General features: G+C 39.4%; 1 protein-coding gene across 5 annotated transcripts in view; it reads right to left on the bottom strand.

The window, feature by feature from the left end:
* Positions 1-22334, bottom strand: part of LOC115219326 (fibronectin type 3 and ankyrin repeat domains 1 protein-like) — a 34644-nt gene continuing 12310 nt past the window's right edge. Inside the window, exons 5-11 of one of the 5 annotated variants that reach the window (XM_036508892.1) lie at positions 22231-22305; positions 20704-20769; positions 19364-19578; positions 14133-14305; positions 11190-11234; positions 1512-1585; positions 1-449 (exon numbers count right to left, since the gene is read on the bottom strand). In XM_036508892.1, the coding sequence (XP_036364785.1) occupies positions 1526-1585; positions 11190-11234; positions 14133-14305; positions 19364-19578; positions 20704-20769; positions 22231-22305 (634 nt within the window). In that variant the 3' untranslated portion in view covers positions 1-449; positions 1512-1525. Of the gene's footprint in view, positions 450-1511; positions 1586-10963; positions 11235-14100; positions 14306-19363; positions 19579-20703; positions 20770-22230; positions 22306-22334 lie in introns of those variants that run through there. The other 4 variants (XM_036508895.1, XM_036508894.1, XR_005001873.1 and 1 more) reach the window with 4 other exon arrangements.

The following is a 22334-nucleotide window of genomic DNA, read 5'->3' as shown; positions in this document are numbered from 1 at the left end:
TATATTTGTCCACTTTATGGATATTTTATTACCCAACTTGTTACCATGAATGATTATAACAGTCTAAGTTTTGTGCTATGAATTGCAACGTCAGGCTCAGGAACGATGGTATACTTTAGCTGAAGGGTGACAGCAAGCTGTTATATTATGTTAAGCCACTTCAATAACCAACTGGTCTTGGTTGGTACTCAATAGGAAAGAGTTACTTTCAGTGTATTTTACTGATCAGTACACTTTGAAGCATTTCAGTATTCATGTGCTTTCTTTGGGTTGGTAAAAAAAAAAAAACCATTTTAATATCTATGTTTTCTTATTCTGTAAATAAAGTTCTCAAGAAATACCAGATAGCTTCATCTTATGGAGGAATAGGGAAAGGTTAAGAGGTAGTTGCTGTAGCAGTAATAACACTAGTGTAAACAGATATACCTCTTCCCCTCTCAGATACAAACCTGTGAAAAAAAGTATTAACAGAGATTTTAAAAAAAGAAGAAAGAAGAAATAATGAACAGTTACAGAAAATGATGGAGTAGGATGATGGCCTCATTACAAATATGTTTCCTTCAAGGGTAAAACCAAAAAACAAAAACAAAAATTATTTAATCTTCTGCTACAATACATAACAATCAATTACACTAGCAGCATTGACAACAATGATAACAATAACAATAAAAAATGAACCTTCAAGTCAGTTACCAGCACATCAGAGCATTCTGGCAGCTACTTATTTACAATTGAGTGGACTGGAGCAACATGAAATAAGTGTCTTGCTTAAGGACACACATACCGGTCATATTTAACCACCTGACCTATGCGTAACTTTGCTGGAGTTCATTGTGTTCATAAATTTTGGACAAGGCTTCTGGTAGAGGGTTACCAAGACTTATCCATGCTTGCCAAAAACAATTAAAACTTCTGGTCAAGTTTTTCTCTTCTCTCAAACATCTGTAGTCTTTGCTTTCACATACAATCCATATATTGTCTTTTATTTACACACATACTATATATCTTATTCCTCTACATGGCACAAATTTCTCAACTAATTACAATTCATTTTGGCCATCCAAGCTACACTCAGTGTCAGTATATATGTAGACTCTACTCTTCTTGTCATTTGCCTGGATTTCAGTAATAACATTTTCCAGTTACTCTGGCTCAACGTCTCCCTTCCACTTTCTTCCAAATATACCTGTTCCCTCTGTCACTCTCCCAACTCCTCATACCATCAGCAATTCTTTGACAACACTTCCTCCAGCATTAAAGGCATATATCTCACCTCTGCTCCCGCTGAAGTTATCACCTTTGGTGACTTCAACACTCAACCCCTCCTTGTGGGTCTCATTCTCATTCCATACCAATTCTGCAATCAGATCCTGTCAAAGCTTCTAACCCATGCCAGCATGAAACACAGGCATTAAATAATGATGAGGATGATGATAATATACAACTTACAGAAGAAAAAAAGATGTTAGTAGCTGTTTGACACACCGGAGAATATGTAAGCAGGTACATACCGAAATACCATAAGTTATTCATGAATCTTTATTCCTTTCCTGTTCATATATTTCACCATGCATTCTGTTATTGTCTGACAAATGAAGAGGAAAACCACATCAACTAAAACTAACATTGACCAGCAACAAATAGAAACCAGAATCAGTATAAACTAATGGTAGTCTAGAAAAAAAAATAAATAAATAAAAATAATAATAATAATAAAAGATTATTTAATAAATTTCTGAAATTTGAATAAGTAGTTAATCATAGAAGACTTGGCAAGACTAGTGAGACCATAACCCATGGCCTCTACCTGGTATGTAGCCAGTCGACTTATACATACCTTTCCTTCTTGGGACACAAAACTCCACTTGTGAAGACCCGTTGAGGCAAGTGGAAATCAAAATCAAGATCAAATCAAATCAGATATCAGAAAGCAGAACCAAAATCGAAGTCGATCAGCATCAATGGAAATTGCAGCTGTGATACCAGTGCCAGTGACAAGTAAGCGAACCATCCGATCGTGGCCGTTGCCAGCGCCGCCCCGACTGGCCTCTGTGCCGGTGGCACGTAAAAAGCACTATTCGTCCGTGGCCGTTTGCCAGCCCCATCTGGCATCTGTGCGGGTGGCACGTAAAAAGCACCCACTACACTCACGGAGTGGTTGGCGTTAGGAAGGGCATCCAGCCATAGAAACACTGCCAGATCAGACTGGGCCTGGTACAGCCTTCTGGCTTCCCAGACCCCAGTTGAACCGTCCAACCCATGCTAGCATGGAAAGCGGACGCTAAATGATGATGATGATAAACCAACATATTCAGGAACCATGTAAGCCAAAAAGATAGCATTTACATGATTGTTCAACTTGGTAAAAATTGTAGTCAGATCATCAAAGGTTTGCTAGACCACCACTGATCTGAGGCTAAAAAACAACATTGTTTATGTTCTTTACATTCTGAGATCAAATTCCAGCAAGGTCATTTTTGCTTTTCATCCCTTCAGGGCTGATAAAATAATATATCAAGATCTGAGATCAAAGGTATTGACTAACTCCTTCTCGTCAAAATTGCTGTCCATGTGCCTGGATTAGAAATCATTATAATTATTATTGTTATTATTATTATTAGTAGTAGTATTAGTATTATATGTTCACCGACACGTATTGCACATCACTCAGTAAGTTTTGTTGTTATTCATATTGTCATGCATTGTACATTTGTTTTCATTACTTAGGTAAACTAACCAGGACCTTGGAGAGCTGGTTAGTCCTTTTCCATTTGTAGCCCTTGGGGACTATTCTGATATTTGCTAAAAAACAAAAAGATGGCGAAGGAGAATTGTCTGTCCACTGAAAGGAACAGATGGTCATCGAGAAAAGACAGTGACTCTTTACTCTTTTACTCTTTTACTTGTTTCAGTCATTTGACTGTTGCCATGCTGGAGCACCACCTTTTAGTTGAGCAAATCGACCCCAGGACTTATTCTTTGTAAGCCTAGTACTTATTCGATCAGTCTCTTTTGCCAAACCGTTAAGTTACGGGGACGTAAACACACCAGCATCGGTTGTCAAGCGATGTTGGGGGGACAAACACAGACACACAAACATATACACACACACACATATATATATATACGATGGGCTTCTTTCAGTTTCCGTCTACCAAATCCACTCACAAGGCTTTGGTTCGCCCGAGGCTATAGTAGAAGACACTTGCCCAAGGTGCCACGCAGTGGGACTGAACCCGGAACCATGTGGTTGGTAAGCAAGCTACTTACCACACAGCCATTCCTGCGCAAGATAACACAAAGCTTTACGTGGCTGTTGAGGGCAGAAAGCCAAGATGTCAACTGTGTGGGGACACAAATCATCTCAGAGTTTTCTGCCCACAACAAAAGAGAGAAGTGAGTCCCCCCATTGTTTCCACCACCACCACCACCGCTATCGCCACCAATGCCACCACCAACAATAAGAACAATAGCGCACATGAAACCTATGAAAGCAATTTTCCCTTGCTTTTTCCATCCCCTTTGCAATAACAAAAGAAATCAAAGACAAAAAGCAACAACACAAGCAAGAACACTGCCACCGCCACTGTCATCACTGGTGGCAGCAGCAGGCCCACCACCACTACCACTACCAACATCATTAACAAAAAAGACAACAACGAAAATGAGACGTTTGATCATGTGTGAGCGACATGTGAAGTAAGTGAAGACATTTTTATAGATGAAAATGAATTCAAAAGTTTTGAATGTATGTTGGAGAAATGTGAGAAAAATGTAGTACTAAACAATCATAGAACTATCCAGCAAGAAATTAATTCGCAGACAGTTCTATATAAAACAACTGGGGCCAAAATTAGGAAAGTAGAACAAGCAACATAGTAGAGTGTTTAAAACCAGCTTGGAAGAGCAAAAGTTACATAGCCAGGAGAAAGAAAGATGACCTGTTGAAGTGAGGTTTGTCTCAGAGGAGGAGACCAAAAATCACTCAACAGCCTCCCTAACAAGTGACAAACTCATCCCCATCCCTATCTACCTTGGTCAGAGAGTATCTAAGGTTAGCATACTCAACATCCCACAGAGATAAACATTTGCTGGTTAGTAGCCGTGATTCTCCTCAATATAGAACAGAAAACCACAATTCCACGAATACAGATAATGCAGAAGCAGAACTGGTTAGGACAAGGGGAAGCAGCTGCTATTACAAGCTGACCAGCCAAGTATCAAGGTTATCCCAGATTACATAAGCTTACCAGATGACACATGGCTGTTGAGGGCAGAAAGCCAAGATGTCAACTGTGTGGGGACACAAATCATCTCAGAGCTTTCTGCCCACAACAAAAGAGAGAAGTGAGCCCCTCATTGTTTCCACTGCCACCGCTATCGCCGCCGCCGCCACCACAACCACCACAGCACCAGCAGTGGTGGTGCAATGGCCCAAAGGTTAGGGCAGCGGACTCGCAGACAGAGGATCGCAGTTTCGATTCCCAGACAGGGCGTTGTGTGTGTTTATTGAGCGAAAACACCTAAAGCTCCACGAGGCTCTGGCAGGGGTGGTGGCGACCCCTGTTGTACTCTTTTGCTCCAACTTTCTCTCACTCTTTCTTCCTGTTCCTAGTCCCCGACTTCCTACACAACTGCTGAGCCTAGATGCGCATTCATCCATCTGTCGATGCTCTCAGTGTCAGGGGTTGACCTGCTTTCTCTTCTGCGGGTCTTAAGAAAAGCAAAGGACCATGTTTCGGACTTCTCCCACTAATAGGATGAAGACCGCTTCGTCCCAACAAACAAACAAACAGCACCAGCAAAAGCAGGTGACTACTAGAGCTGCAAAAAAGCAAAAGTAACAATAGTTACTGAAATCATAGAAGCACCGACACAACAAGAGCAGTGGGAGCCACAGCTTGAAATGCAACAAAGAACCCACCAATATTGATAGCATCAGAAATCCCAAGACAACATGGAAGCACTCTGTCGGTTACGACGACGAGGGTTCCGGTTGATCCGATCAACGGAACAGCCTGCTCGTGAAATTAACGTGTAAGTGGCTGAGCACTCCACAGACACGTGTACCCTTAACGTAGTTCTCGGGGATATTCAGCGTGACACAGAGAGTGACAAGGCCGGCCCTTTGAAATACAGGTACAACAGAAACAGGAAGAAAGAGTGAGAGAAAGTTGTGATGAAAGAGTACAGCAGGGATCACCACCATCCCTGCCGGAGCCTCGTGGAGCTTTAGGTGTTTTCACTCAATAAACACTCACAACGCCCGGTCTGGAAATCGAAACCGCGATCCTACAACCGCAAGTCCGCTGCCCTAACCACTGGGCCATTGCGCCTCCACATCCCAAGACAACAACAACATTATCAACAGAAGAACCACAAAAAAACAGCAAAATAGACCCTCCTCCCATGGTCAGAGCAATCAGACATTCCTGCAGTGTGGGGGAGCAGGAAGATCCTAATTGGCAAAAGGTTCATAGATCAAATGAAAGAAAAAGAAACAAATTGACACCAACACCAACATCAATACGAAAAACTGGCGGGTATGACGTGAGACTGGAGACACCATCAAAACAAATTCTCAAATACCTCCCCCAGCAGCAGCCACACCAGCACTGTCAACATCGTTCCCACTGATTCCACCACCACTATCACAAGCACAACTCAATTCACACATAAATATTTCTTTACTGCCCACAAGGGGCTAAACATAGAGGGGACAAACAAAGACAGACAAAGGGATTAAGTCGATTACATCGACCCCAGTGCGTAACTGGTACTTTATTTATCGACCCCGAAAGGATGAAAGGCAAAGTCGACCTCGGCGGAATTTGAACTCAGAACGTAACGGCAGACAAAATACGGCTACGCATTTCGCCCCGCGTGCTAACGTTTCTGCCAGCTCACCGCCTTAAAGCTTTCAGATCGCACATCTCAACGCCAACAAAAGACATTAACAACAAAAAGCTAATGGATCACGTACACAAACGTACAGACATTATACACACTGACTTCATCACACCAAGAAACAACACACCAACACTTATTAAAGTCATATAAACATTGCAACACACATACAACACCAGCAAAACAAAGTTTCCTGAAGGAGAAGGGGGCTTTTCAGAGAGACAAACAAAGAATATATAAAAAAAAAAAACTACTCGTGGAAACACCCACACGTACCTATGGGGATGGATGTTCCATCCCCTCCTCACCAACTAAATTACTGTAAGTAGCCTTTTCCACTTCTATACCTTGATCTAATATGACCTTGCTCAGAGTAGGCAGTATAAATGCATGTGGCCTGGGGTCACCTTGGAAACAATGACCTCAGGTCTCTAAGTGTTGATGTAGCGACTGTCAGTGAAACCAGACTCTCTGACCAACAAGCTTTCATGCCCATTTTCAGTGGATATGATATATATCTATTTCCATGTCAAACAACAATGGGAAGTGGAATGAAGGGGTTGTTCTGGAGGGGTCTGAATCTCAAGATAAAGACTATCTTCCTGGACCCAGAAGGCTGATGGTCCTGGATGTGAACAGTAGTGATGAAAGTGTCCTCAGATTGGTGGCTGTTTATGCTTGTCAGGAGCAGGACAGTAGGATTTCTTCAGATATCTGGAGGTTTTCCTAGGAATGCCATGACGTTTAGTGTTAGTGGGTGACTCTAAGACAAGAGGGAATGAAAGTCACACAATGGGCCTGAATGGCAGAAGAATAAAATGGAAGAGTTGCAATGTAGCAACAAAACCACAATTCAGCTTTTGGTGGACCAAAGTGGGTGCACAATACTTGAGTCTGAGCAGATATGTGTGGCATTTCAGCAGCATTTTACCCAACTGTTTGGGATGAATGGCAGTCCAGAATGCAGGATGGACTTCAATGCTTACCTTGATGGCATGCTACGACTCTCAGAAAGGTGAGTGGAGTATTGTGAAATGCCGATAATAGTTGTGAAAATAAGGGATGCCATAATGAATTGCAGAGGTGGCAAATCTGGTTAGGATGGTCTGGCCTATGAGTTTTACTTCTATGTGCTAGACTTGTTTGGTGGCCTTTTAGCAGATATCTACTACTGAGAAATGACCAACATTGACACCTAGAATGTTGTCAGGTGCTCACAGTCCTCTTTCAGTTGGGCAATGCAATCTATGGAAATTCCACTCGTAGAGAATTAGTAGCAGGCAAGTGTGATGATGTTCTTAGGGAGACTGGGCATTGATGAGAATGAGTTGGCTGATCTGTTCCAGAGGACTTTTGGACCAGGGCCCGTGGATAACTTCCAGGAGACATTTTCAGTTTTGGATAAACTTTACAGGCATGGAAGTGCCATTAGCTGGGCTTGCCCAAAGTTTGCACAACGCAACATAATTGTTCTGCATGCTCTCATCCAGTGCCCAAGCATTGCTGACTTGTGGGTTTATGCTGAGCACCTACTGTTGTATGTGGGATGGATCTGGTTATCAGCTGAGTCCATCATAAAGATCTCCCTGCCATATTCCTTTGGCCAGGAAGGACAGGCAGTGTTTCTTTGTCTGATGGCCTTAGTGAAAATGGTTGTATGGTGGACCAGGTTGAAAGGGCTAAAGATAGACACTTTCCTCTTTGGCCAAGCCCACTTTTTCAATTTTCCCTTGAAAAGGGAAGTAAAGATAGAGAGAGAAGTGCTGCCTCCCAACAATTTTGCTAAAAGGTGGGTGAACGTAGTGCAAATGGCCAAATGAATGAGCCTGCTCTAAGCATTGTACCTCTAGAGAAAGTAGATGAAGTGGTGAAGGCACTTGCTCTAGAGGTCAGGGTGATCATGGTTTTTGTGGGGTTTCCACAAGCAGCCCTTGGAAGTCTCTCTTTTTTGGGGATTTACTAGTTATAATTGTTATCCCTTTTCTTACACGATTCAGTTCTACTCTATATGTATTGTATTATCCTGTACTACCTCCAATCTTTTTTATATGAATCCACAAGGCAGATCGCGGGTTTGGATGGTCTGCCCTACGAGCTTTATATTTCGATGCTGGACTTGTTTGCAGGACTCTTAGCAGATGTCTCTTGCAACTAGCAGCAGAATAGGAAAATTTCCATTTTTGTATGTCAGGGTGCAGTGGCACTGCTGAGAAAGGACCCAAACAAGGGGAACATTATAGAAAATTTCAAGCCCATCACTCTGCTCAATGCAGAGTTGAAGATTTTGTTCAAGGTGTTAGCCAAGAGGTTGGTGCTTGTTGTGGACAAGCTGTTTAGCAAGGTGCAAACATGCACCATCACAGCCAGGACTATTCATGACAACATCCGTCTTATGCGCTACATCATAGAGAGGTAGGGTAATGAAGCTGGCATGGGTGGGGCTCTAATCAATTTAGATCAGTCTAAAGCCTTTGATAGGGTTAACCATCAAGGCTTGGCAACTGTCCTCAGGGTAGCCGGTTTTGGTCTAGTTTTCCACGGTTAAATCGCTGCTTTGTACAGCAACATCTACATGGTTGTTTGGGTGAATGGTCACCTGTCAGAGCCATTCAGCATCTTGCATTTGGTCTGTCAAGGGTGCCCTCTCTCCTCCCTTCTGTATGTACTGACTTTTGAGCCATTACTGAAGGAGGCAGAGACTTTGAAGGGTGTCCGCATGATCTAGGATGTGAGAGTGTGTGTCTGCTTATGCTGACGATGTCACCATCATAGTGCTGAACCACAGGATTATAAACCTGATTGACGACACACTACAAGAATATGAAGTGGTAATAGGAGCAAAAATTAATGTGAAAATGTCAGTGGGCTTGCAACTTGGCACTTGAGGCAAGTCCATGCTGTCCAACAGCATCATGGCGCACTGGACAGATGGTCCAGTTAAATTGCTCAGAGTCTGCTTTGGTCCAGACCTCCAGGTGGAGAAAAACTGGAACAAAGTGATGAGCAGGGTACCCAATCTCACCCAGAAATGGGCTGAGAGGACGCTGTCGCTGAAAGGTCAAATCAAGGTGGCGAATGCATACATCATATCCATCATCTATTATCGCTTGACTGTCATCACTTGCCCTGTTGCTGGTTGACCAAGCTGGTGTGTTTACTCTTCCACTATCTGTGGAAGGGGAATGTTCCACTGGTTAGGCGCTCCATCTGCTGTCAACAGCCGCTGAATGAAGGGATGAGCATGCCGTAGTTGCTGATGCACAGACATACACTCAGGCTACAGCATTTCCTAGCTGGTAAGCAGGTGTGGTCACCGTTCGTCAGGCACACTTTTCTACAGCTTGTCTCTTTGACTGAGCTGCAAACCTGGATTAGGCGTAGACCGAGGAGGGGCACTTGGTACTGTGAGTGCTGTCAAGCGCTCACAGCTCTCTGCCAGGTGTGCAATGTCATTGGTAGTAGTTCCACTCTAGCTTTCTACAGAGGGCTAGTGGAGGGAAAGTGTGTCAACATTCTTGGGGAAACTCTGGGTGTTGATGAAGATCAACTAACTGGTCTGTTTCAAAGAACTATCAGGTCTACGCATATGGATAACTTCCAGAAATCCCTTGCCTGGCAGTGCTACAAAGGAGCGCTGTGTGTTTGAGATAAACTGTACAGGCATGGAAATGCCATCAGCCAGGCCTGCCTGATGTGTATGCAGAATGATGAAACTGTTCTACATGCCATCGTCCAGTGTCCGAATATTGCTAAACTGTGGGTTTATGTCAACCACCTGCTGTCACATATAGGATGGATCCAACTATCAGGTGAATCCATTGTGAAGATTGCTCCAATGCCTTCTTTTAGCTGAGAGGGGCAGGCAATTTTTATTTGTCTAGTGGCTGTAGTGAAAGAGGTAGTATGGCAGATCTGTTTGAAAGGGCTAAAGACAGATACTTTCCCTCTTTGGCCAAGCCCTCAACGACTTTTTCAAGTTTCACTTGAAAAGGAAGTTGAGGGTGGAGAGGGAAGTGTTAACTTCTAGCAAGTTTGTTGAAAGGTGGGTGAATGTTGGTAGAATGGCCAGTGTGAAAGGACCAGTTCTGAGCATACACCTGTAAAAAATTAAAGGTGAAGGGCTCTTGCCCTGTTGATCAAACACCTGTTAGGAGTGGCTGTGTGGTAAGTAGCTTGCTTACCAACTACATGGTTCCGGGTTCAGTCCCACTGTGTGCCACCTTGGACAAGTGTCTTCTACTATAGCCTCGGGCCGACCAAAGCCTTGTGAGTGGATTTGGTAGACAGAAACTGAAAGAAGCCCGTCGCATATATATATATAATATATATATATATATATATATATATATATATGTGTGTGTGTGTGTGGTGTGTGTGTGTGTGTGTTTGTGTGTCTGTGCTTGTCCCCCACCAACATCGCTTGACAACCGATGCTGGTGTGTTTACGTCCCCGTAGCTTAGCAGTTCGGCAAAAGAGACCAATAGAATAAGTACTAAGCTTACAAGGAATAAGTCCTGAGGTCGATTTGCTCGACTAATGGCGGTGCCCCAGCATGGCCACAGTCAAATGACTGAAACAAGTAAAAGAGTAATGTATTGTTTACATGCTGTAAAACCCTTTGTCTTGTTAGGTTGTCTTTAATGTCTGTGTCATGTCATTTAATGTTATTGTATGTGAGCCCTTGTAGCTAATAAAAGAATTTATTATTATTATTATTATTATTATTATTAATATTATTATTATTATTATTATTATTATTATTATTAATAATATTATTATTATTAATATCATTATTATTATCATGATGATGATGATGATGATGATGATGAAGAAGAACTCTAAGGAAGAAAGACAGTAATCATGGTCTTTAACAGCCCTCCTGATGTAGATTAAATCAGTGTGGTGATGTTTGTAGGGGGAAATGTGGGTTCAAAAGGTTATAAATCTGAGTAGGACATTTAAGGTTGTGTTAAGAGTAACAGAATGAGGACGTATGAAGGGAAGGTTGTACATATCTTGCTATTTTAGGGAGGTAGAAATCACTGTAACTTCAGTAGAAAAGACAGAGGGACAGAGCATAAATATATGTAGAGAGAGTGAGAGGATAGAGTACCTCAGCATGCTAGAGGTAACAGAATATTGGCTGAGTGAATATTTGGTAATCAGTGTATGTGCAGCAGCTGTGCTTTCCCAGAGTTAGATTTGAAAGAGTTGAGAAGAACCATGACAATTATGATCCAATCCACCAGTAAAATTTAATTTCAATGTTGTATCTACTCACTCTTCTTTCAAGGGAAACAGCTATTTCAAATGCAGTACGGCCGCTCTGAAAAAGATAGGGAAAAAAATGCAATACAAGAGATAACAGTTGTTCATATATAATATTGATTTTTTTCTAAATGATAAGGCCATCTTTAGTAGCAGAATGGGTAATGTGTCAGTTGAATCAACCCTTCTATAATAGTAATAATGATAATAATGATTTTTACCATAGGCACAAGGCCACAAATTTCAGAAGATGGAGCAGTCAACAAACCAACTTCAGTATTTGACTAGCACTGATTTTATAGGCCTGGGATTGAATAACAGTAGTCTTGACATTGAGTTTATTTGAAGTTAGAAAATAAAGGGACATAGGGAAATCCCTGAAGGTATTAAGTCTACCATTCCATTACACTAATTGACAACAATAACAATAGCTGCAGCAGCAACAACAGTGGATGCACAATGGCCCAATGGTTAGGGCAGTGGACTCGCAGTCGGAGGATCGTGGTTTCGATTCCCAGACCGAGCATTGTGTGTGTTTACTGAGCGAAAACACCTTAAGCTCCACGAGGCTCCGGCAGGGGGTGGTAGTGACCCCTGTTGTACTCTTTCTTTCGCTCCAACTTTCCCTCACTCTTTCTTCCTGTTTCTTGTCCCCGACTTTCTACGCAACCGCTGAGCCTGGATGTGCATTCATCCATCCATCAATGCTCTCGGTGTCGGGGCATTGACCTGCTTTCTCTTCTGCGGGTCTTACGAATAGCAAAGGACCGTGTTTCGGACTTCTCCCATTTTGTGAGCTCTGGGACGAAGACCATTTGCTCAACAGCAACAGCAGCAGCAGCTACAACAATAATAATAGCAGCAACAACAACAGCAACAATTTATAAATTTATTGGTTCAAATCAGTATTATTAATGAGCAAATGAGTATCAAAACACCTGACAAAAATGCCATATGGTAATCAGTGGTGTGGATAGTCAGTTTGTCTCCACCTGCCACAGATAATGTGCATCATCATTAAGTATAAGAAAATTCATCGACAATGGAATATAGGAGCACTATAGGAGCACTCCGTCGGTTGCAACGATGAGGGTCCCAGCTGATACGATCAACGGAACAGCTTGCTCGTGATATTAACATGCAAGTGGCTGAGCACTCCACAGACACGTGTACCCTTAACGTAGTTCTCAGGGAGATTCAGCGTGACACACAGAATGTGACAAGGCTGGCCCTTTGAAATACAGGTACAAGAGAAGCAGGAAGAAAGAGCAAGAGAAAGTTGTGGTGAAAGAGTATAGCAGGGTTCACCACCACCCCCTGCCGGAGCCTCGTGGAGCTTTAGGTGTTTTCGCTCAATAAACACTCACAACGCCCGGTCTGGGAATCGAAACCGCGATCCTCCGACCACGAGTCCGCTGCCCTAACCACTGGGCCATTGCGCCTCCAATGGAAGGTTGTTTACAGTGATATGGAAGGCTGTTTACAGTGATATGTGTAAAAGATAACTCAGCAATACACATGCACATAACCATGCCTATCACTTATACTGAGTTTTCTATAATCCAGTATATATTTTAAAATTGTGACAGTCTCTTAATTACCACAGCTGACGCCCTCACTACTGCAGGTATTTAGTTAATATTATTTTACATTCTGAGTTCAAATCCTACCAGAGTTGACTTAGCTTTTCTTCCTTTTGGGATCAATAAAATAAAGAACCAGTCATATACAAGGGTTTGTTGAAATGCAACTACCTGAACTCCCCGTGTCTATGTAAGTAATTCTCAGTATTATTATTATTATTATTATTATTATTATTATTATTATTATTGAGTGAGAGAGAGCAGTGCATGCCATCAAAGAGACACTGGTGTACAAATATACGAAGCCCAATATACCCATCATGACTACTTGTCTGATAAGGGTACACTAGGCACATGCATCACAATCATATGCGCGCAACATGGTGATCTCATATCAAGATAAACAGTGCATGACCTTGCAGGTGGGGGCTCAGTTAGAATTTTCTTCAGGTCAAGTAGCCCATCCCGCTCAAAAGGTCCCTGAATAAAGGTTGTTTAAGGATGTTGAACAAAACACCCATGTTTCCAGAGGTGAATTATTCAAACCCCAAAGAATTCCTCTCAACACATGGCTTTGATGCTCTCCCACTACTCTTGCACATGATCAGAGATACACATATCATCAGACACTAAGGGACACACTCAACTGGTTACGGTCAAATAACTGACAAGCAAATCTGTGGTACTGAGCAGAATATTTGTTGCAGCCCATCTTTTATACCAAGACAAAACATGTACATGTACAAAAACTACCAAATCAGAAGCCATGAGAGCGAGTGTCTGGTACTGCATCAGGGCATTTATTATTATTATTATTATTATTATTACATATAATAAATGTAAGCTATACCACATGATTATCGTTCAAATGAAAATTAGTGTAGCCTTAGTGTTATGCTTTTGAGCAAGGTACATAACTCTCCTAGCATCAGGTTTCCTGACTGAACAAAAAGAGAAAGCAGTTCTCACGTCTACTTCTCAGTTGAGTGGTTAATAGTATGAGTAGCATTAGCTGTGAAAATTGTTCCAATAGGAATCATACCCACAAATGGGACCATGAACAGGAAAATGGTTGTAAGATAGTAGAAGAGAAAATTAATAAAAAATTTCTTATGATTAGGCCTAGAAAATTAAAAAAACAATTAGATGATGTAATGTGCATATTTAATCTTAAGTTCCATTTCCTACAATTCTTTAGTACAGCAATAATATTGACTAATATGTGAGAGGGGTTCTATATTGTTAGTTGAGCTGCTAGTCCCTGGCATACAAAATGCTGGACTGGATAAGCTGGAATACTTTTGCATCACTAAATAGCAACAACAATAATTATGACCTTACATGAAAAATAAATAGAATGGCAATCTACTAACTGTATTGTATATTGTAATATTAGCATTGTTCTCCAAGAGCAGTTCCACAAGTGGTAGATAGCCATTGACGACAGCAATCATTAAGCAGGTCTTTCCATTTATGTCCCTGAGATCAATATCGGCTTTATTGTGGATCAATGTATAAGCAACTAATTTGTTACCATGGAGAGAAGCTGAGAATATTAGAAAAAAATAGTAAGCATCATGTCAAATATACATAGATAAGTATTTCTTAGTAGAAAGATTACTTAATTTAACAAACATGCTGCTTATTCATCGGTACATATATTTTAACTGGTACATGATAATCTTATTTCTTTCAACAGCACAAGAACTCAATCACTGTTCATGTCAAGGAAGCAATTGTGTTCTTTGCTCTGTCAAGTCTTGAACAACACACCACTAAAACATTCAAACATTTCTACAAAAATTCAGCCTCACCATCTCTGATGGTCTTCCCTGATGACCACAATTTAGTTAATATTTTATCCCCAAAACTAGCATTCTGCTTCAAGGACCAAAAATACTTTAGTTCTTATCAGTTGTTGACTCTCTACAAAGACTTACACGTTTGGAGCAGTTGCTGATGCTCCTGAAATGATCACAAGGCATTATTTTCCAATAAGACTTAACAATACAATAAAAACTACATATAGTGCTATCTCTAGAAAGAAATTCTCTTGATAATCATACTAGAGATACATCAGAAACAGGATGTATTCCATTCTTTCTTTAAAAGACCTCTGGTATAACATTCTAGTTAAATCTGTGAAATTAGATCACAAAATGTCAACAGTTGGAGTAGCTTGCTTACCAACCACATGGTTCCGGGTTCAGTCCCACTGCGTGGCACCTTGGGCAAGTGTCTTCTACTATAGCCTCGGGCCGACCAAAGCCTTGTGTGTGGATTTGGTAGACGATTACTGAAAGAAGCCCGTTGTATATATGTATATATATATATATATGTGTGTGTGAGTGTATGTGTTTGTGTGTCTGTGTTTGTCCCCCCAACATCGCTTGACAACCGATGCTGGTGTGTTTACGTCCCCGTAACTTAGCGGTTCGGCAAAAGAGACCGATAGAATAAGTCCTGGGGTCGATTTGCTCGACTACAAGGTGGTGCTCCAGCATGGCCACAGTCAAATGACTGAAACAAGTAAAAGAGTTGACAGATTGGTGATCCACTGTTTCAAGCAATTCAGTGCTCTAAATTTCTATGATGATGATGATGATGATCATAATAATGGTTTTGAATTTTGTGTGAGGATATAAGTTGATCACATTGACTCCAGTGCTCAACTGGTACTTATTTTATTGACCTTAAAAAGATGAAAAGCAAAGTCAATCTTAGTGAAATTTGAACTTAGAATGTAAAGATGAATGAAATGCTGCGAATGATTCTGCTAGTTCACCATTTTTGGTTTCATACTTTGGCACAAGGTCAAATTTTGGTGGGGAAAAGGCAGGTTAATTACATTGACCCTAAAGCTGTGGTACTTATTTTATCAACCACAAAAAATGAAAGTAGACTCTGTAGGATTTGAACTCAGATTGTAGAGTCAGCAGAAACATTGGCAAATCATTTATCCAATGCTCTAACAATTATGCCATTTCACCTCCTTTTTCTGATTTTGGCACAAGCCTGCGATTTTAAGGAAGTGGGTTATTCTATACCATTGTGCTCCAGTTCTTGACTTTTACTTGACTGACCCAAAAGAGATGAAAGGCTAAGTTGATCTTGGCAGGATTTGAACTCAGAATGTAAAGAACTGGAAGAAATACTTCAAAGTATTTCTTCCAAAGCTGTAACAATTCTGTCAGCTTGCTGCCTTTAACAACTGTTTCCGATTTAAGCACAATGCTAGAAATTTTAATGGAGGGGGAATAGTCAATATTCTTGATCATGGCACTTGACTGATACTTTATTTTATTGGCCCTAAAAGGATGAAAGGTAACATTGACCTTAGTAGGATCTGAACTCCAGATGCAAAGGGCTGTAACTAAAAATAATTCAAGACATTTTATTCACAATTTAGTTGATTCTATCATCTTTCCAGCAGTACACCTGATGTCACCACCCCTACCTTTTTATTTTAATAACTCATTCAATGTTCACTTTCTGTACACTATTCTACGGACTGTACATGCACTTTAAGCTACTTTTTCTGATAAGTTGTAGTGCACCTTTGTACTGTATACACCAAGATCATTATTATAAATTATATCATTAACATCACTGTTTCATGTCTTTCCATGCTGGTATTGGTTAGATGGGTTTCACAACATTTCAACACTTGCTATAATCCTTTGTCTCATCACCAATAGAAACCTTTTGTTTCACTACTTGCAACGGTCCCTTGTCTTACCACTCTCATGGTGCTCTGTATCTCCATCTACTGCCATCCTTCATCACTTGGCACACATAAAAACATGGAGAAATCCTTCAATTATTTTGTTGTGTATATTGTTATTTTGATTGTGTTTTTTTTTTATAGCAAAATGCCTTTCTATCACCAACCACTTGACAGTGTAGACTAGATGTATTTTATTCTACCACCAGCAAGAAAGAGATTGTTGACATGACAAAACTAAAGGGACCCCTCACAACCCTACGATGTCTGTATTTTTTTTTTTTTGGTGCAGCTTTTACTGCTGAATGCACTTTCTAATATACCACTTTCTACTTGGCCTGGGAGTACTCTCTCATGATTCCCCAGTCTACAAATTTTGTGAGCTAGTAATTGTCAAGGCAATATTTGATTAGTACTTAATTCATTTGTTGTTTGTTCCTTCTCGAGCCATGCCTGGCTCATAAGGGCCAGTTCCCCGGTTTCCTTGGTGTATAGGTTCCCCACCTGGATGAGACGCCAGTCCGTCACAGGTGAGATGCAGGAGGAAAGAGTGAGAGAAAGTTGTGGTGAAAGAGTCAGCAGAAGTTCGCCATTACCTTCTGTCGGAGCCGCATGGAACTTAGGTGTTTCGCTCATAAACATACACATTGTCTGGTCTGAGATTCGAACCCACGATCCCTCAACCGCGAGTCCATTGCTCTAACCACTAGGCCATGTGCCTCCACACTTAATTCATTGATCACTCAGAAAATTAAAAGCAAAGTGCATAGAGTGGGAATTGAATTCAGAATACAAAGCAGTCATGATGAGTTATTGCAAAGCAAAAAGCTTTTAACACCTGATATGAACTGAGTAAAGCTCACAAATTTCTATGGCACTTTACCAAAGGTCTCCAATGAGGAGTGGAGTGACCACTTATGGTAATTTGCAGAGAACTCTACATATAATCCTGGATTACTCTGCCACAGATAAAGCATCAAAAATTTCTGTCCTTAAATTTTAAAAGCATAGTCAGTATAGACCCATTAAATAATAAAAAGAACAACAATAACCTGTGACTAAAATGCAAATTTAATTTTTATGGAAAACTAGACAAATCACAATTAGTACCCCGAAATATCACATGTAACATTAAAGCCACAAATTACATATTTTAAGTCTTTACCTCAAAGTTATAATCTTTCCCTTCCTTTGTTTACCTGTTCAGAGAGAGAAAGAGGGGGGGGGGAGAGAGTGGGAGAGAGAGAGAGAGAGAGAGAGAGAGATACACTGGGGAATGATAAAACATTCAGCTAAATGGTGAACCTTTTTAGCCCAGCAGGTTGCTATTTCAATTTTTTAAAAACTAATCTGGAAAATTTCAAAATAGGCGCAGGAGTGGCTGTTTGGTAAGTAGCTTGCTAACCAACCACATGGTTCCGGGTTCAGTCCCACTGCGTGACATCTTGGGCACGTGTCTTCTGCTATAGCCCTGGGCCGACCAATGCCTTGTGAGTGGATTTGGTAGACGGAAACTGAAAGAAGCCTGTCGTATATATGTATATATATATATATAAGTGTGTGTGAATATGTTTGTGTGTCTGTGTTTGTTCCCCTAGCATTGCTTCACAACCGATGCTGGTGTGTTTACGTCCCCGTAACTTAGCGGTTCGGCAAAAGAGACCGATAGAATAAGTACTGGGCTTACAAAGAATAAGTCCCGGGGTCGATTTGCTCGACTAAAGGCGGTGCTCCAACATGGCCGCAGTCAAATGACTGAAACAAGTAAAAAGAGTAAAGTAAAAAGAGAAAAAGAGAGAAAGAGTATATACTTATAAAACAGGATAATAAAATGAAATTAAGTTTAATAATCTGTATGTGATGAAGTTATTTGAGGAAGTTACTTGATGGGTTTATCATAGCATGTATGTTTCAAGACAGTACCCATGTCATCACCTTTCTGTTTTACTTCCTTGTTTTTTTATATTATTATTTAGTGTTAAAACAATATTTTGCATGAATACATTGATAATGGGAAGGGTTAAGAGTGCTTTTGTAAGAATTTTAAGAAACCCAAAATTTTGAGTAATTAATTTCACAAACTCAGAAATTTACAATTATGATATTGATCCGTGATTACCTGCACATATCATATCTAATTTCTTCTAAACCAGCTTTAAGTGTCATGAATTTTTACTACCAAATAGAATTGGACTGGAAGTTAACTAAGTGCATTTTTTGATCTTGTCCAATTAACCACCTAAATAAATGCATCTAATTTCAGATCCAAGATATTATATGAATTGTATTGTTTGTCAATCTCTCTGCATATATATATATATATATTTCGTTTTGGGGTTTGGTTGGTAAGATTTTTTATGTGAGTTTGTGTGTTGAAGCATATTCTGTTGTGTCTGGGGAGAGTCATTCTCTTTTGGTGATTTATAATTTAACACACTCGCTGGTAAAATTTACACTTATTTCTATTTTATTTTTCTAAAATTTTCGTTGCATCTTGCAAACTTTTCAATAGTTTTGACTCACAAAATTTTACCGGTGAGTGTGTTAAATTATAAGGCACTAAAAGAATGACTCTCCCCAGACACAACAGAATATATATATATATATATGAAAGCATTTGTTCATTTGCTATGTACTATGAGAATATAATAGTTACTTTAATTTGCAAGAAGACTGTTGGCATAAACTTCTGTGTAAAACTCATCAGAACTCATATCTTGATGTACATTCAATCTATGATGTAATAGTCCCAGAAAAGATTTCATTGAAGATGGTAGCTGTATCTCTGCAATATGTACCCTAAGCTCTACAGTTTTGCACACATAAAAAGGTCCCTAAAATGTTCAAAACACAGAGTGAAACTACAAATTCAGAACTCACCACATCGCATCAATGGAGTCCAACCAGCATTTCTGTCTTGAATGTTCACATTTGCTCCATCTGTAATCATCCACTCAATGAGATCACAGTTGCAGCTGTCAATGGCATAATGCAATGGAGTAGTCCCACCCAAATCATAATCTTCATAGATTGCACCATGTGTGCGCAGGAGTTTTACAGTTGATATCTGGCCATAAATGCAAGCATGCATTAGACTAGGGTAACCTCAAAAAAATAGAAAAAAAAATATTTCACTATCATTTTAAACTTTTTTTTTTGTCTCAGTTTGAAATTTCAAATACGTGAAGATGAAGTATTTCCCTATATAAAAATGATTGGGTGAAAATAAAATTCAAGCATATCCAAATATGATAACATTTTTTTGTGATTTTAAATTCAAGTTTCAGTTTGTTTTCTTGTTTCATGTTTTTTTTTTTTTGTTTTTTTTCATGTCATTGTGCTGCAGTTTTTGCTATGTTGAAGATGTGCATTTAACAGGATAGAGACACCTAGCATCTGAAATAATCATGGAGTTTCTGGTAGTACACTGTTCATATTTAGTGGAGTGCAATAATGTTTTCTTGATATGTGCAATGATTGTATCTTTTTATTACTGAAGGAGACAAAGTTGGCATGATCCCATAAAATTTATGCTAATAGTATGTTAAATATATTTCCTTGCAAACACACACAAACTCACACTCACACACAAACATCATCACAAACATTATCTGTTTCATGTCCACTTTTCCATGCTTGCATGGTCAAATAAAATCCATTAAGGCAGTTTCTCCATTATTGAATGCACTTCCTGCTTCCAATCCTTCCCTATTTTCAAGCAAGTTAATATTTCCTCCAAGCTGGGATATGTTTTCAGGGAAGATTGGAAAGGAATGATGTCATTTGAATGATAAGGGCATACATTTACATCTATCACAATAGCAAGACAAGGAGACACACTCACACGCAAGCACACACACACATGCACGCACACACACAAACACACACACACATTACTTCTTTCAGTTTATGTCTACTAAATTCATTCATTCTAAATTCATGTTGGTTGACCCAGGGCTTGCTTTTAATCTTGGAAAAGAAATATTTTATGTCATTCTACCAGAGAAATACCATCCCAAGCCATTTTATTCCAATTTAATATGTTACTACAAAGAGGGTGAAAATCTAGGGAAAGAAGGCAGCTGACCAGTGATAAGTTTTGAGAAGTTAGTGTTATTACTATAATGTGTCAAGACAAAATGCAGTTATCAAACCTCTGTTCCTATACCATCGTACCATCATTATTTTTGAATGAAAAGGAATTGATTCTAAATACTCACGCTGTTTTCCCTGCTTCATCTTTGCAAGAAACAGAAGCATTATAAGACAACAATACTTTCATAATTCTGAAATATGAAGGAAGACATTTCAGAATGTGATGCAGTTACTTACTAGAGCTTATGGTACAATAAATACAAAAAACAGTGAATTACAGAGTCAGTAGATTAGCCAATTAAATAAAGGTATTCTGCTCTATTCATATCATGTACTTCAGTATGCATATCTGTATGTGTGTTTATGTATGTATGTTTCTGTTGAAAGGCAGGAAGAAAGTCTAACCTCAAAATATTAAGTATTTACTGAATTATACATTGAATTTCAAATTTCATGCATTAAATCAGTATTTTTATATGAATTGAAAACCACATACTTCAAATATTTAATAATTAATATTTAATGTTTTAACCTAACTAAGCACAGAATATTTTGAATGCCTAGAGGTGACATTCCTGAAAACAATTTATAGCTCCAACAGTTGAGACTCCTACCAAGATTTGTATATATACATAAAATATACATAGACCTCATATCTTGAAATAAAATTTCTAGATTGTGCGCAAACACACACACATACACACACACTACTATACTTTATACCTACAATAAGATTTAACACATGTCAAAAGATTAATATTTAACACTTTTCAAGAATACACCTTATGAATACAACTAAATTCCATACACTCCCACATCAGTCCATAAGACTTCATATATCTTAACAACAAAAAGATACCCACAAGATTTCATAAATCTTAACCACTGAAGATACCCACAAATCCTTATATAGATATGGTTTAATTGCAAAACCCTATACAAAGCATAACTTCAATACCTTGAACACATAATAATAAGACATTATACACATCCAAACCACAAAAGAGAAAACATGCCATAAATACAAGATCTTAATACGCAACATAACTATAAGACTTCAGGTACATCATTATCACAATACTTCAAACACACTGTTATAACAATACTTTATACACCATGTAATTATAAGGTCAATGCATTATACACATCATAACAGAAACCCTATAACTAAGAGTCTTCACATGTACCACAAACAAAAGACTTTGCTGGCACTATAATTACAAGATCTCATACACACCATAATCACAAAACCATATACACTCCATAACCACAACACGCTGTACACATAAAAAGACTTTATATACACAAGGTATCATAACTGTCAAATGTAAATGATTCCTAAGTCAGTGGCTTTTAAGTTTCACTATTTATCTTTGGTGTCATGACATCATTTTAGTGTGAGGTGCATCTGCTTCTGGCTCATATGATGCTGGTCTATCTTTGTATTTCTAGTTCTTATTTCTGACATCTAAGAAAACTGAACGAGACTAGAATTAACTGTGCTATCCAAAATACAAAATACAATACCTGAAATGGATTTGAACTCAAAAACTTATGAGCTTGTAGTTTTATACCTTATCCACTTCGCTATTTCACTTCAGTGTCAGATATTATACACACCACAAGAGTATATATTTACAATAGGCACTTACTCAGGTTGGCCCCGTTTTGCCGTATTCATTAGTGCACTTAGACCATGATTATCTGGCACATCAACTGTGATATGGCTGTAATACATTATAGAAAACTATCACCA

This window comes from Octopus sinensis, linkage group LG14, assembly GCF_006345805.1.
Source record: "Octopus sinensis linkage group LG14, ASM634580v1, whole genome shotgun sequence".
Taxonomy (NCBI): domain Eukaryota; kingdom Metazoa; phylum Mollusca; class Cephalopoda; order Octopoda; family Octopodidae; genus Octopus; species Octopus sinensis.
Note: the sequence above shows the minus strand (reverse complement) of the source record. Positions and strands in the feature narration are given on the sequence as shown.